Source organism: Leucoraja erinacea, chromosome 19 (assembly GCF_028641065.1).
Source record: "Leucoraja erinacea ecotype New England chromosome 19, Leri_hhj_1, whole genome shotgun sequence".
Taxonomy (NCBI): Eukaryota; Metazoa; Chordata; class Chondrichthyes; order Rajiformes; family Rajidae; genus Leucoraja; species Leucoraja erinaceus.
The window spans coordinates 1,911,245-1,926,428 of NC_073395.1; the positions used below are offsets into that span (position 1 = coordinate 1,911,245).

Consider the following 15,184-nt stretch of genomic DNA (forward strand, 5'->3'; position numbering starts at 1 on the left):
CACACCAACCATCATGTTGCACCTGCACTAGTCCCATCTGCCTGCATCTGCAGTTCCTTGTGTCTTCTCTTTGTGGGTATTATTGTTCCAATTGCTGACAAATTTGTCACGGGAACCACTAATTGGGCCTTGGCAATGGGATCTGGACTTCCTGCAGTTCCCAGTCATTTCAATGGAAACTCCAGCCTTGGAGGCAAGTTTCCAAGAATCATTGCTCAAGTTTCCAGCATCTCCAGTTTCATGTGTCTCCATCTTACACGTTAGAGTGGAAAGTCACAAAGTGCTGGAGTAACACAACGGGTCAGGCAGCATCCCTAGAGAACATGGATAGATGACGTTTTGGGTCGAGATCCTTCTTCAGTCTATACATTTGCTATACATGTTATAATATCTACCTCAACCAGTGTCTCTTGCATCTTGTTCCATATATTCATGATCCTGCAAGTATTATTCAGCAACTTATTTAATGTTTTTTCCCAGTTAGGGAATGTCAAAAGGGCCGCAGTTGGTAGAGTTGCTGCCACAAACCACCAGAGACCCGAGTTCAATCTATCTGTCTCATTGGTGACCCTTCAGACTATCTTTGATTGGACTTTACTGGCTTTATCTTGCACTAAACATTATTCCCTTTTCATGTCTATACACTGTGAAGGGCTCGATTGTAATCATGTATTGTTTTTCCGCTGACTGGTTAGTATGCAACAAAAAGCTTTTTACTGTACCTCGGTACACGTGACAATAAACTCAACAGGAACAATCTGGACCTCTGGTGCTGTCTGTGCGGAGTTTGCATGTTCTCCCTGTGACTGCATGGGTTTCTTCCCACATCCCAAAGACATTCTGGTTTGTGGGTTAAATGACCCTCTACAAATTGCCCCTCGTTGTGTAGGGAGTGGTTGAGAAAGTAGGATAACATGGAACTAGTGTGAACGTGTGATCAAATGGTCAGTGTGTACTCGGTGGGCCGAAGGGCCTGTTTCCATGCTGTATCTTATTCAATCTTATTCAATTTCAATTTTATTTTTAATTTTGTTTTGTTTTTAATATGTTTAATTACTTATTTATTATTATTTTTTTTTTTTTTTTAATGATTGATTTTTTAAATTTTTTTTTTTTTTAATTTTATGATACTGCCTGTAAGGGAAATTCATTTCGTTGTCTCAAATGACAATGACAATAAATTTGAATACAAAAAAATCTCTAAACGAAACTAAACCAAATGCTCGGCGATTGTGAAATACACCTCAGTTGTTATTTACAGTATTGCGGGGACTTTAACCAGAGCGAGTCAGTCAGTCAACGTTTCCACAAGCTGGTTCAGTTGCTACTTACACTGAAGAGATTTTTCACTTAGCCTTTCAGAGCAATAGTTCAGGCTGCTTTTGGCAGGGCGCCGAGGGAAAGTTCGTGAGGCTGGGTGGAAGTTCCATTAGTTATAAGGCGCAGTCTCCTCTCACAGTGTACAGTGCAGCCGCGAGTCCAGGACGTGCACCATATTACAGTGCAGTCGCCGTGCAACAGTACCAGCGTTACGGACCGGGAGCGGCTGCTGCGGCGGTTTCGAGGCCGGGTCCACCCCGCGGACACCGGTAACGGCAACACGGCTGCCGGGCAATTGACGGTCAGGTTTAGTTCATCAAGTTCAGCTTTTACTTACGTTTAGGGTAAAGCAGGTTTCCGCATCGTCAAGTCTCGCTCGGGGATTCCAAGCTGCATCAGACGCCGCCCGACTTGCTACGTTTTCCGCCCGGACATGTCTGTACCGACAAGTTTAAAGCGTGGAAACAAAATTGTTTTGTTAATAATTTTACACGCTTGTAACTTTGTTTCTGTGTTTATTAAGCACGCGTATGTGTTATATGTACCGGATATAAACCAGAACACTTACATTCTTATTGGTTGTCTTAAACGTAAATGTTTTAGTTTCCCGTTATAACAGTTCCTTCTAAAACATTTAATCATCGATATTAGAGCGATCGTGTTATCTTGCAGTGTTTTCTACGCTGGCGTACAGGTCTGTAAAAAATGTCCCGTGTGTGTGTCGCATAGTGTCAGTGTGCGTGGACCACTGGGCGGGTCGGGGCGGACTCGCTGGGCCGAAGGGCCTGTTTCCGCGCTGTATCTCACTAAGCTTACATTAAAATTCACTGGCATTAAAAGAAAAGTAACCATTTGCCACGTGTTTCACTTGCAGGGGACATGTCCCTGGAGGGGGATTCGCTCTTCGAAAAACAGACGCAGTGCATTTTGTTGACATTTCTTAAGGAGAAGACATTTGTAAATCTCATCGCCGCAGAAGAAATTTGTAAACTTGAGAAAAAAGTGACCGAGGTGTCGGACGATGACGATGACGATGATGATGATGGCATCCAGACAGACGGACACTGCCCGTCCTTCTACTTTTTTCGTTCAGGTCAGGAGCGTGGAGGTACTGAATATTTGAATTGAATGTAATAGTTGATGGAATACATTTTTATTAGCCAAGTATGTATACATACAAGGAATTTGCCTTGGTGCTAAAAATGGACCATAAACTCACTGACGACTTTGATCACCAGCTTTCCACCACCCAATCTCTCCATTACCTCCAGATGCACCACACCCCCGAGCCTCACTCCCCTCATGCCCCACACCACCAGGGCTGCCAAGTTTTGTCAGAGCATTTCAGTATTCTAGTACCTGAAAATCAGTATTTTGCTGAGGAAATCAGTATTTTTACGCAGTGCCATTTTGCTGAAAAAAATGTTTTTTTATGTGCGGTCATACCCATGTCAGAATACAAGAATGCATAACTTTGCCACCAATTGACATGTCTTCTATGCACCTTACTTGACAGTGCATTCATTGCCATCTCTTTGTATACTGCTGTTTGAACGGCTGCTTCCTGCTTTTAGCACCAGATGATAATGAAGCCATTTTGGAAGCCTCCCTCTCACCTTTCTTTTTTTCTCCCTCCCTCACTCCCCGAACCATAGCGTAATGTAAAGGCGATAGGGGGGTTGCACGTAAGGTCACCGGGTAAAAGGGCTTGACACACGGAGCTGCTTAATCCATCTGGAGGACATTGCAGCTTCCGGTATATGTTGTTAATACACGAAACGCGTACTTTCCTACCTGTTTAAAAACTGCCAAAATGGTGAATTTTTGCGCTGTAAATAATTGTGGAAGTCAGGGTTACTGTGAGAGACATCTATCCTACTTCAGAATTCCAAAAGTGAAGAGAAATGAAGGTAAAGAGAAGCGAGAGCTGAAGGGACAACAACAGCTAAAGTGCTTGGTGAAATTTGGCCGTGCAGATATCGAGATTGAAAATATTGGGAATTATCGCGTTTGCTCACTGCATTTCATCACTGCATTTCATGATAAATTTTGCTTCAGAAGCGTTTTCTTTTTTATGTAAAAACCCACTTGAGAACCATGGGCGATTTTAAAATTTTACAGCCAGGTTTATCACTTCTGAAACTTTTTAGATGCGAAAGGAATCAAGAAAAAACCATAAATAATGCCTCACTGTTGATGAAATGCAGTGAGCAAACACGATAATTCCCAATATCTGCATGGCCAATGTTCGTAAAGCACCTTGCCTGTTGTTGTCCCTTCAGCTCTCCTAGAAACATAGAAATTAGGTGCAGGAGTAGGCCATTCGGCCCTTCGAGCCTGCACCGCCATTCAATATGATCATGGCTGATCATCCAACTCAGTATCCCGTACCTGCCTTCTCTCCATACCCTCCTGATCCCCTTAACCACAAGGGCCACATCTAACTCCCTCTTAAATATAGCCAATGAACTTGCCTCAACTACCCTGTGGCAGAGAGCTCCAGAGATTCACCACTCTCTGTGTGAAAAAAGTTTATCTCATCTCTGGTTTAAAGGAATTCCCCCCTTATCCTTAAGCTGTGACCCCTTGTCCTGGACTTCCCCAACATCGGGAACAATCTACCTGCATCTAGCCTGTCCAACCCCTTAAGAATTTTTTTATAGACAAGGGGGTCACAGCTTAAGGATAAGGGGGAAATCCTTTAAAACCGACTGCACTGCACCACTCTATTCTACGGATCCCATTTCCCACTGACAATAGACACTGGGAATGATCTTACTATTGCTCTAAATAGAGCAGTGGCTTCCAATCTCCTTCATCTATGGCCAAAAATTATTCAAACGTTTCTACGAGTGGCCCTATGAACTACTGCACTACAATGCTGATAACCATATCTTGCAGCATGTATCTTCTCCTTTGCCCTACCTATTGTACGAGTGTAGTTTGTTTGCATTAATGTATTATCTGATCTGTTTGGATAATATGCATAACAAGGTTTTTCACTGAACCTTGGTGCACGTTACCGATATCAAATATTATAACGTTACCTTTAGAAACCAAAACATATTGTGACATTTTTTCACATAGTGGCGACAAAAACAAATCCTTTGATGTACAAATGAGCAGAGAGTAGGGGACTCCTAGATCAATCTTGTCATCTCAGCCATGACATTTGGTACACTGCTGCTGGCTTCAGTGAAAAAACACCGGTTTAAATATCAAATGTTCAGTGACTACTGTGGCTGACACATAATTGATATTTGGATATTGGAGTCAAATAATTAAAAATAAATTAAATACCTGACATTTTTTTCCTCAGATTTGTGCCGAGAGATAGGTGTGCGCTTGGCTCAGATGGGAGATGGGCTGAATCAAGGCATTAATCACGATGTGGTGGAGGGATTTATCCAAGCACATGAAAATAATCAGCCACAAGAGGTAAGCAACAATGCAGAAACAAGGAACTGCGGATGGCACAAAGTGCTGGAGTAACTCAGCGGGTCAGGTAACATATCTGGAGAAAAGGGATGGGTGATGTTTTAGGTTGGGACCCAAAGCAACAATGATATATTTAATCAATTTTAAGCCCCGTCCCACTTTCACGATCTAATTGGCGACCTCTGCCGAGTTTGCCCTTGACTCGTACTCGCAGCATGGTTGCCACAAGGTTGTACGGTAGGCGGCGCGGCTCTCGTCAGCAGCGGCCTCTGCAGCCCGTCTGCGTTTTTATTATTTTTTGTCTATGTTTTTATGTAGTTTTTGTTATTTTTTGTTGGGGTGTGTGTGTGGGGGGGGTGTGTGTGGTGGGGGTGGGAGGGAGGGGGTAACTTTTAATCTCTCCCTGCACGGGAGACCCGACCTTTTCTTTGTCGGGTCTCCGTTGTCGTTGGGGCTGTAATGAGGAGCGGCCTCCAACAGGAAGACCGGGGGCTCTGGTGCCGACGACTCACCTCACCGTCGCGGAGCTGGCCGAGTCCGGAGCGGGTGGAGCGGTGGTGGAGTGCTGCTGCGGCCCGACCTCCGGAGATTCGGAGGCTGCAACTGCGGGTCTGGCGGACGGCGGCACCAGGAGCCCGCGGGTCCCTGGAGGGAGACCGCTTTTCAGGGCTCCCGCAACGGCGACTTCTCCCGCCCGAGTTGCGGGGTCGAAGAGCTCCTGGAGCGGGGCCTCACAGCACCGCCCCGCGCGGCTTGGAATGGCCGCGGGACTCTGCGAGCGCCCGCCGGGGGCTCCAACATCAAGAACCCGGTGTGCGACCTTGCACCACCCGGCGTGGCTTTAATGGCCGCGGGACAATCGCCATCACCAGCCGGGGGCTTTGACTTTGACTCCGACATCGGGGGGGGAGAGTGCAGTGGAGAGATACGTTTTTTTGGCCTTCCATCACAGCAATGTGATGGATGTTTATGTAAATTATGTTGTGTCTTGGGTCTATTTGTTTGTAATGTATGGCTGCAGAAACGTCATTTCGTTTGGACCTCAAGGGGTCCAAATGACAAATAAATGTAATCTTAATCTTAATCTTAGGAGGTCTTCGTAACTCTTCCTCGTGCTCGTGAGTGGTCTCAGCGTACTCGTGGCCTCAAGTAGGTTGCGCCGTTATTTTATCTTTATATAAAATGTCCACAAGTAAAATAAAGGTTGGCATAGAAAAAAATTGATTCTTTTTACTCGTAGGTAGGTCATAATGGTAGTCGTAGATGGTCGTAGATCGGTAACTGGCCCAAGAAAAAAAAAATGCGAACAATGACATAATTTTATCATGTGATAATTTTTCACTTGTAGTTAGTCATAGTTGGTCTTGGGTGTGGAAGACTGAAGTCGAGGGGGGGGGGGGGGGTCGTAGACATAGGTGTAGGAGGTCGTAGACATAGTCGTAGGAGGTCTTTTACTTAGGCGAGTCAACATGACCGTGACATTTATTTCAATTCGTCTAGGGTCTTCTAAACTCATGGATTAGGTCGTCCAAGTGGGACAGGCCCTTTACTTAGAATATATTGATGCATTTGCTTTTTATATACAATCAGTATACACAAGGAGCATCTACATTTTATATCTAGAGGGTTAACACTCCTTGATTTTGACTGTCAGTATGTCTGGACATTTCTGTAGTTGCTCACCAGCTTAGAAGACCCGTTCCATTTAAACATAGAACAGTACGGCACAGAAACAGACCCTTTGTCTGTGTCGAACATGATGCCAAGACCAACTGTGTGCACATCATCCAAATCCCTGCATATCCATGTGCCTATCCAAAAGCCTCTGAAGCACCACTGTCGTATATGCCTCCAATACTACCCCCGACAGTGTGTTCCAGGCACCAATCAATACTCAGTGTTTTAAAAAATCTTGACCCGAAAATCTTTAAATTTTTCACCTCTCATCTTAAAGCAAATGCCTAGCATTTGATATTTCCCATCCTGGGAAAAAAGTAACTGAACCTCTCACCAGCTAGAGAGGTTGTAAAGGTCCTCTCACCAGGTAGAGCGTGGTCCTAACCATCTATCTACCTCATGAGAGAGCTTTGAACTATCTTTGAACGTCTGAAGAAGGGTCTCGACCCAAAACATCACCTATTCCTTCGCTCCACAGATGCTGCCTCGGAATTTTTCCAGCATTATTCCCTACCTTCGATTCTTCCAGCATCTGCAGTTCTTTCTTGAACATTTTGAACTATCTTTAATCAGACTTTATCTTACACTAATTGTTGTACCATTTATCTGTACACGGTGGATGGCTTGATTGAATCATGTGTAGTCTTTTCTTTGACTGGACAGCATGCAATAAAAAAAGCTTTTGACTGTGCTTCAGTACATATCACAATAACAAACTAACCATTAAGGTTCCGACTACCTACCCTATCGATGTCTCTCATAATTTGACATACTTTTATCAGGTCTCCCCTCAACCTCCAACATTCCAGAGAAAGCAACCCAAGACTTTCCAACCTCTCCTTGTGGTTTAATACCCCCTAATCCAGGCATCATCCCGGTGAACCTCCCCTGCAAACTATCCAACGCCTCCACATTGTTTCCGTAATAGGGCGACTAGAACTGCATGCAATACTCAATGTGGTCTAAACAAAATTCTGTAAAGGTGATTCATGACTTCCTTTCTTATACTCAGCGCCCCGCCCAATGTGGGCAAGCTACCATTTGCTTTCTTTACCACATTTTAATGACTTTTTCCAAGGTAATCCATTTTCCTACTACACCCCAAACTTAGTTTAGAGATACAGTGCAGAAACAGGCCCTTCGGTCCACCGAGTCTACACCAGGTTTTGACACATCAGTGCCAGGAACATCCATATATCAGTGAATCGAAACCTAAAGCAATGGCAGGGAATCTCATTCTGGCAGATTTTAGTTGGCATTGGATATTTTGAAAAGTGAATTTTATATTTTGTTTTATTCTTTTTCTCATCCCTTGTGAATCTGCTGGTTTCCTCTGCTCATTCCTCTTTGCAAAATGAAGACTTAAGCAGTGATCTTTATTGGAGAAAGTGGGTTAGGCTACTACCCGAGTGTCTGAGAGTTTGGGATTTAGATTACATTTCTCTTACTTTCTGCAGAAAACATTTGCAGTTGCATCAACATATGAGATGGAAAGTTCACAAACTGCTGTTTTAAGTTTGACATTTTCATTTCTGATGTATGTAGCAATAATTTGGAATGATTGTACTGAAACACATGTAACATTGGGACGTGTTCTGTCATTAGTGCAGTTTCCCCTTTATACACATCTGTGAAGGCAGAGAATAGTCTATGCCCTGTGCTGGAATAACGCAGCGGGTCAGGCAGCATCTCTGGGGAATGTACACCATTGATGTTTTGGGTCAGGACCGTTCTTCAGATCTAGTTCTATTTTCCTTCTGCAATTTCTTATGTCCCCAGTCTATCACCCTGTTTCAGTTACCTCCTTAATTAAAAAAAAATCAGATTAGTTCAGTTTAGAGATCCAGCCTGGAAACAGGCTCTTCTGCCCATCGCATCCACACTGACCATCAATCACCCGTTCACACTAGGTCTGTGTTATCCCATTTTTTCATCAACTCCCTACGCACTTGGGGCAATTTACACAGGGCCAATTAAGCTACACACCCATGTCTTTGGGATGTGGGAGGAAACCGGGGCATCCGAAGGAAACACATGCAGTCAGAGGGAGAATATGCAAACTCTGCACGGACAGCACCCGAGGTCAGGATCGAACCCGGGTCTCTGGCGCGGCGAGGCAGCGGCTCTACCAGCTGCACCACTGTGGACTTGTATTCATTCTTGTATTGTATTCTTGTATTCAAATTTTATTGTCGTTGCCTCACTTTGAGACAACGAAATGAATTTCCCGTACAGCAGTATCGTTAAAAAAAATCACAAGAAAAATAATAAAAATAAATAATAAATAAATAATAAAACATATTAAAAAAATAAAATTGAAATTGAATTAAAAATTTAACAAAAGCACAAACACAAAAAGTCCACAACACAACATAACATAAATGGCACCCAGGTGAGGACGGCACCATAGTCCAGCCAGCCTCCCCTCCGTGTCCATCCGTAGTCGGGGCCTTCCAAGCACCTGCAGTCGCCGCCCCGGGTGGCCCGATGTTCAGGCCCTCACGCCGGGCTGGTGGAACGCTGACGCCGAGCCCCGACGGTGAGCATCCTCCTCCTCAGCGGCCCGGACCTTCTAATCAGCCGCCTCCCGCTGCCGGAGTCTGCAGCTCCTGAGTCCACAGGTCGAGCTGGGCAGAGTCGCAGGACCCCGCGCTGTCCATCAGCGCCGCCCGCGTTGGGAGCTCCGCAAACCGCAGCTCCATGATGTTGGTGCAGCAGGTCCAGCACTCCGGGCTCCAGACGGCGACCCCCGGTAAGGCATCGCCAGCCCCGCGATGTTCCAGCGCTGTCCCGCCGCTGCTGGAGCTCCGGTCGATCCCGGCAGGAAAGGCCGCGCCAATCCAGGTAGGTAGGCCGCTGTGGGGGGGGGGGGGAGGACGCGACTCGAATAATAGTCGCGTCCTCACCAGGAAGCGGCTGAAGGACGGTAAATCCCCCGCACCATGCCCTCTTCCCCCACATAAAAACACAAAAAAAACACAAAAAAATACACTTTTAACATAACAAAATAAACAAAAAAACAAAGATACCGGGCTGTAGGTGGAGGCTGCTGGCACCAGCGCCACCGGAAGTACAATTCTGTACCGGGACTGAAGTGTCGGTGAAGTTTAGCACGAGTGATTTTGAAGCCCTCCCTCCCGAGTTCCTTCATCCACTCGAATGAGGAGCAATGACAAATCTCAGCACCCCACGACTGGTGTGTCAACTGAGTCTGAAGATTAATCAAGTCCCACTTAAGTCTCTTCAGCACGTAACCAAAATCAACAATCCAGTGCACTGAGTGAGTGAGGGAAGGACTGCTGCATTGTCAACAGTGGTGTCTGTGGAAGGAAACGTTAGGAGGCAGTCTTCCCCAACACAAAGACATGCTGATTACCTTGATCAGCCCTGCCTCTCCAACTGTATACATCTCCAATCCCTTTAAATGTTCATCAATAATTTGCATCCCAATGATATAAGGCTCACTGACCTTTAATGACCTTACTTATTCCGACTGTCCTTCAGGCAGCACTGTGCCAGAGACCCAGGTTCAATCCCGACTAAGAGTGCTGCCTGTACGTTTGTACGTTCTCCCTGTGATCTGTGTGGGTTTTCTCCAGGTGCTCCAGTTTCCTCCCACTCCAAAGATGTACAGGTTGTAGGTTAATAGCATTGGTATCATTGTAAATTGTGTCGGATTGTGTCCGTAGTGCGTGTAGGATAGTGTTAGTGTGCGGGGATCGCTGATTGGAGTGGACTCAGTGGGTTGAAGGGCCCGTTTATGTGCTGTACCTCTAAACTAAATACAGGGACAAACTAACCAATCCACCTCTCCTCCGGCATCTCACCTGTGCCACAGCTACGTGAGTGATCTCTGCTCCCATGTTTTCTATAACATCCTGGGATAGGTTTATCAACCCTTGTGTGTTCCATTTCCCCCATGTTAATATTGACATGCTCATGACCATGGACATACCTAATCTCACTATCTTTCATGTCTGCCTCTTTGGTGAATAGAGGTGAGAAATGTTCCTTTGGGATCACTAATACATAGATTAACCCTTTGGTCCCCAAGGCCACTCACTCTATCCCTGCTATACTTACAGAATGCCTCATTATTCTCCTTAATCTGACTTGCTATGGATACTGCATGGCCCCTTTTATGTATTCCTTATTTATTTCCTACACACTATTCCTCAGCAGATCCCATCGATCCTAGTTGCTTACTCTTGCCATGTCCCCCACCCACCTCCACAATTCAATCTTACTTACCAAGGACACTTATGGTACCTCTGCCATCCTACCTGCATTCTTAAACGTAGCACTGTGCTGGAGTAACTCAGCGGGTCAAGCAGCATCTCTGGAGAACATGGATAGATGACGGTTTGGGTTGGGTCCCTTCAGACTCCTTGTCGGGGGAAAAAGCTCAAAGCAGTGGGGTGGGATAAATCCTGGCAAATGATAAGTGGATATAATTCTTACAAGTGCACCTCCTTGGTTTAGTTTTAAGAAACGAGGTTAAATGTAATAACCACAAATTGCAATTAAATATTAATGGGAGTGGCACAATGACGCAACTGGCAGAGCTGCTGCCTCACAGCCCCAGAGACCCGGGTTTGATCCTGACCTCGGGTGCTGCCAGCGTGGAGTTTGCATGTTCTGTGACCGCGTGGGTTTCTTCTGGTGTCCTCCCACATACCAATGACATGTGGGTTTGTAGGTTAATTGGCCTCCTTTTAAGAAAAAAATGCCCCGGGTGTGTAGGATATCTTGAATAACAGTAATCGTTTGAGAATGTGGGATGAGAAAATGGGGTAAACTAAACCAACTAAAATTTGCATTTGAATTACAATTGTATTTTGCATTCTTTTTAATTAAATCAGAATGGAACTATAACTTTATCTACCATAATCGATGGCTTGACTGATCAAAGGACTACTGTGATTCAAGATATGCCGCAGGAGAGGAGCATTCTGTTACTGACACTGTGGCTGTTGGAAAAGACCGTACTGGAGCAGCCTCGCTTGCTCCCACGCATCTTCAGAACCACTGTACAATACATCACCACAAAGCTCCAAAACTACATCAACCAGTTAGGAGGTTGGGTAAGTTTATTTCCCTTCAACAAAGAACAAATTAGCATCAATGAACTGAATGGTGTTTGATAAAACAGAATGATAGGAACACAATGAAAGGTAGACAAAAATGCTGGAGAATCTCAGCGAGTGAGGCAGCATCTATGGAGCGAAGGAATAGGTGACATTTCGGGTCGAGACCCTTCTTCAAACTTATGGTCTGAGGAAGGGTCTCGACCCGAAACGTCACCTATTCCTTCGCTCCATAGATGCTGCCTCACCTGCTGTTTCTCCAGCATTTTTGTCTACTGATTTTTCCAGCATCTGCAGTTCTTTCTTAAACATGAGGAATTTCTTTAATCAGAGGGTGGTGAATCTGTGGAATTCTTTGCCACAGAAGGCTGTGGAGGCAAAGTCAGTGGATATATTTAAGGCAGAGATAGACAGATTCATGATTAGTACGGGTGTCAGAGGTTATGGGGAGAAGGCAGGAGGAGAGAGAGAGAGAGAGAGAGAGAGATAGCTCAGCCATGATTGAAGGTGGAGTAGCCTTGACAGGCTGAATGACCTAATTCTACTCCTATCACTTATGATCTTATGAATCATCCGTACACTAGTTTTATCCGACACATTAGGGATAATTTACAGAAGACAATTAACCTACAAATCTGCACGTCTTTGGAGTGTGGAAAAAAAACCGGAGCACCTGCAGGAAACCCACAAGGTCACAAGGAGAACATGCAAACTCCACATGAACAGCACGACCAGGATCGAACCCTGGTCTCTGGCGGTGCAAGGCTGAAACTCTACCGCTGCAGCACTGTCTCCCTAATTTGACTGGACTGTATACAAATAACAGCTTTTCACTGTACCTTGGTACACGGGACAAACTAAATCTAATGGCATTCGGAGCGTTCCTTGGAACCAGTATTACCGATCTCTGGCTACCAGTGTAGCAACCCAATCATTACGTTACTGAATGCCTGCAAATGAGACATCAACCATGGTTTAAGGGTGCACAATAATGACACAAAGTACTGCAGATGCTGGAATTATGAGTAAAAGAGTTCTGAAGTAACTCAGCAGGTCAGGCACCATCTGTGGAGGGAATGGATTGGTGACGTTTAAGGTCAGGACTGTTCTACAAACTGCTGTATTCATAAGGATGTATGCCATTTGCTTGCAGATTTATGCTTCCACATTTAGTCCTGATTTATACATTGATTGAGACACTTTTGTAAGTAACGTAATGCAATTTACAGCCAATTAAATGTTTTCAACAGAGCAGGAGAGAAATTCAGCAACTAATTTGCAGTGCAGGGGTTAAATGATTATTTTGGTGAACTGTAAAATGTACACCAACTAGCACGCCAAAATTCCTCAGGTCGTCAAATAAGGGGATTGCTGTTAATTGTATGGAGCCTGAGAAAGCAGACGGATATTCAGTTTAGTATTTCATCTGGAAAATAGATGTATTGTTCCCTCATCACTGCAATGCCAGCCGAGAATGTGTCATAAAGCCTGACCGAGTCAAAATGATTTCCAAGCTTTTACTAAATATTTAAGGTTTCATATCCATTTTATCAGTTTCTACTTGTCCTTTTCCCATACAAACGTATCTTTCCAGTCTCGTTAATACATCCTCTGTTGAAATCAAGAACTCTGAAAAATTAGAACCAAGGCAAGCCCAAAATTGAATACAAATAACTTTTTTCACTTAAACCACTCTAAACTGTACCTCCCTATTTCCAACATCAGCAATGGAGCCGTGTTCCTGTGTGACACCATTTTGATGTACAAACAATTAGAGAGAATGCGTGCTGCTGTACGACTTCACACTGGTATTTGTGTAGATAGCTGGGGGTTGTCTTGCACTGCAATGCTTGAAAATGTCTGGATTATAGGCAACAATTAACTATTCAAATTGCTTCATAGCGGTTTCAGGATTATAATTGGAAAACTTTTTTCTTTTGCAGGAACATCTGCATTGAAGCTACAAGGAAGAAAAGATAACCACTGGACCTCATTTGTTATATTAAAACTTGTTTACACGGCAATAATATTTTACATTCTACCGGGTGGTCATCTTCCGACGCGGGGGAGCTGAGATCCCCCCCCCCCCCCAGGATACGGCAGCCAAGATCACCCCCTGAACGGAAGGCTCGAGGCCCCAGACCACGGGAGAACAAAGAAGGGAAGAGATTTAACTTTTTTTTGCCCTCCATCACAGTGAGGAATCACTGTGGTGGATATTCATGTTAAAATGTGTTTTGTGTGTTTTGCTTTTTATTGGTATGACTGTATTGAAAATTAAATTCCTCGTATGTTGCAAAACATACTTGGCTTATGAAGTATGATTATGATTGCATTATGTATTAAGGGCCTGTCCCACTTTCACGACCAAATTCCTGACCTCTGCCGAGTTTGCCCTTGACTCGTACTCGCAGCGGGGTCGTAGGTAGGTCGTGATGCTAGTCGTAGGTACTCGTGGCATCAAGTAGGTCGGGGCGTTTTTCTAGCCAGATGAAAAATGTCCACGAGTAAAAAAGGTCGTGAATTAGGTTGTGAAAGTGGGACAGGCCCTTTACAGTATAAAATTAAATTACTGTAAATTAACAGGAATTGCCAGCAACTTACAGCGTTTACTGATTTTAACACAAAATTGTAACTGGAAAAATACATTTATTGGGTACATTCTATTATTTTTAAATCAGTCCTGTTAGTAGTAAAATGTTAAATGCATAACTTTAATCCATTTCATTAAATTTCAACACCTGACAGGTTTGGAAATCTTAAAATGTTTCCTGTAAGTATTATTGATTACAGTAAAGCTACCATAACCTACTAATTATTGAGAAATCTCATTGTTTGTCATTTGAGTTACCTGTAGCAGATTCCTGCAATCCTATAGCCGCACTGCATTTACTGGAATGATCCAATTCCAAGCTATGTCTCTGCGTTGCAATTTTAAAACACAAATATCCAAATCTGAAAAATCTGCCTGTCCGATGTGCCGAGCATGCTGGAATAAGTTTTACTGTAATAATGGAAATGAAATGTTAACTTTATAATGTAGTCTGAATAATTTACATATTGAGTGTTACAGAAATCAAAGAAGTTTCCGGTGGCGATGAGTCTTTAAAATGTTAAATCATTACTCAGCAAAATAAAGTTATTTTCAAGGAGTGTATGTATAAAGGTTTTACTTTGATTTTGATTCTGCCAACTATTATAGATGTAGAAAATAGGTGCAGGAGGAGGCCATTCGGCCCTTCGAGCCTGCACCGCCATTCATTGTGATCATCGCTGATCATCCCCTATCAATAACCCGTGCCTGCCTTCTCCCCATATCCCTTGATGCCACCAGCCCCTAGAGCTCGATGTAACTCTCTCTTAAATCCATCCAGTGATTTGGCCTCCACTGCAGGGAATTTCACAAATTCACAACTTTGGGTGAAAACGTTTTTTCTCACCTCAGTCTTAAATGGCCTTCCCTTTATTCTAAGACTGTGGCTCCTGGTTCTGGACTCTGAACTCTATTCTAATGACAGAATGTGTCATAAATCCATTAAAAAAAAAAAAAAAAATGTGGCATTAAGCTTTCTGAATTTGTAGTGCGACAACACAGTATACTTTAATTTCACTACCGCCCCCCAGGATGGATTGCTTCCTGGAATAAAGATGTTGCCCTATTG

General features: G+C 44.0%; 1 protein-coding gene across 3 annotated transcripts; it reads left to right on the forward strand.

Moving 5' to 3' along the window:
• Window positions 1–1,115: 1,115 nt before the first annotated feature.
• LOC129706074 (BH3-interacting domain death agonist-like) lies at window positions 1,116–14,675 on the forward strand. Of its 3 annotated transcripts, none has more exons than XM_055650044.1 (5): window positions 1,116–1,621; window positions 2,195–2,428; window positions 4,640–4,758; window positions 11,298–11,519; window positions 13,466–14,675. In XM_055650044.1, exons 2-5 carry the CDS (start codon window positions 2,200–2,202, stop codon window positions 13,478–13,480), a joined length of 585 nt encoding a protein of 194 aa, XP_055506019.1. In that variant the 5' UTR covers window positions 1,116–1,621; window positions 2,195–2,199; the 3' UTR covers window positions 13,481–14,675. The 3 variants fall into 3 exon arrangements, with proteins under 3 accessions (XP_055506019.1, XP_055506021.1, XP_055506020.1); XM_055650046.1 differs by having other exon boundaries at window positions 2,195–2,413; XM_055650045.1 differs by having other exon boundaries at window positions 1,116–1,589.
• The last annotated feature ends 509 nt before the right edge of the window (window positions 14,676–15,184 follow it).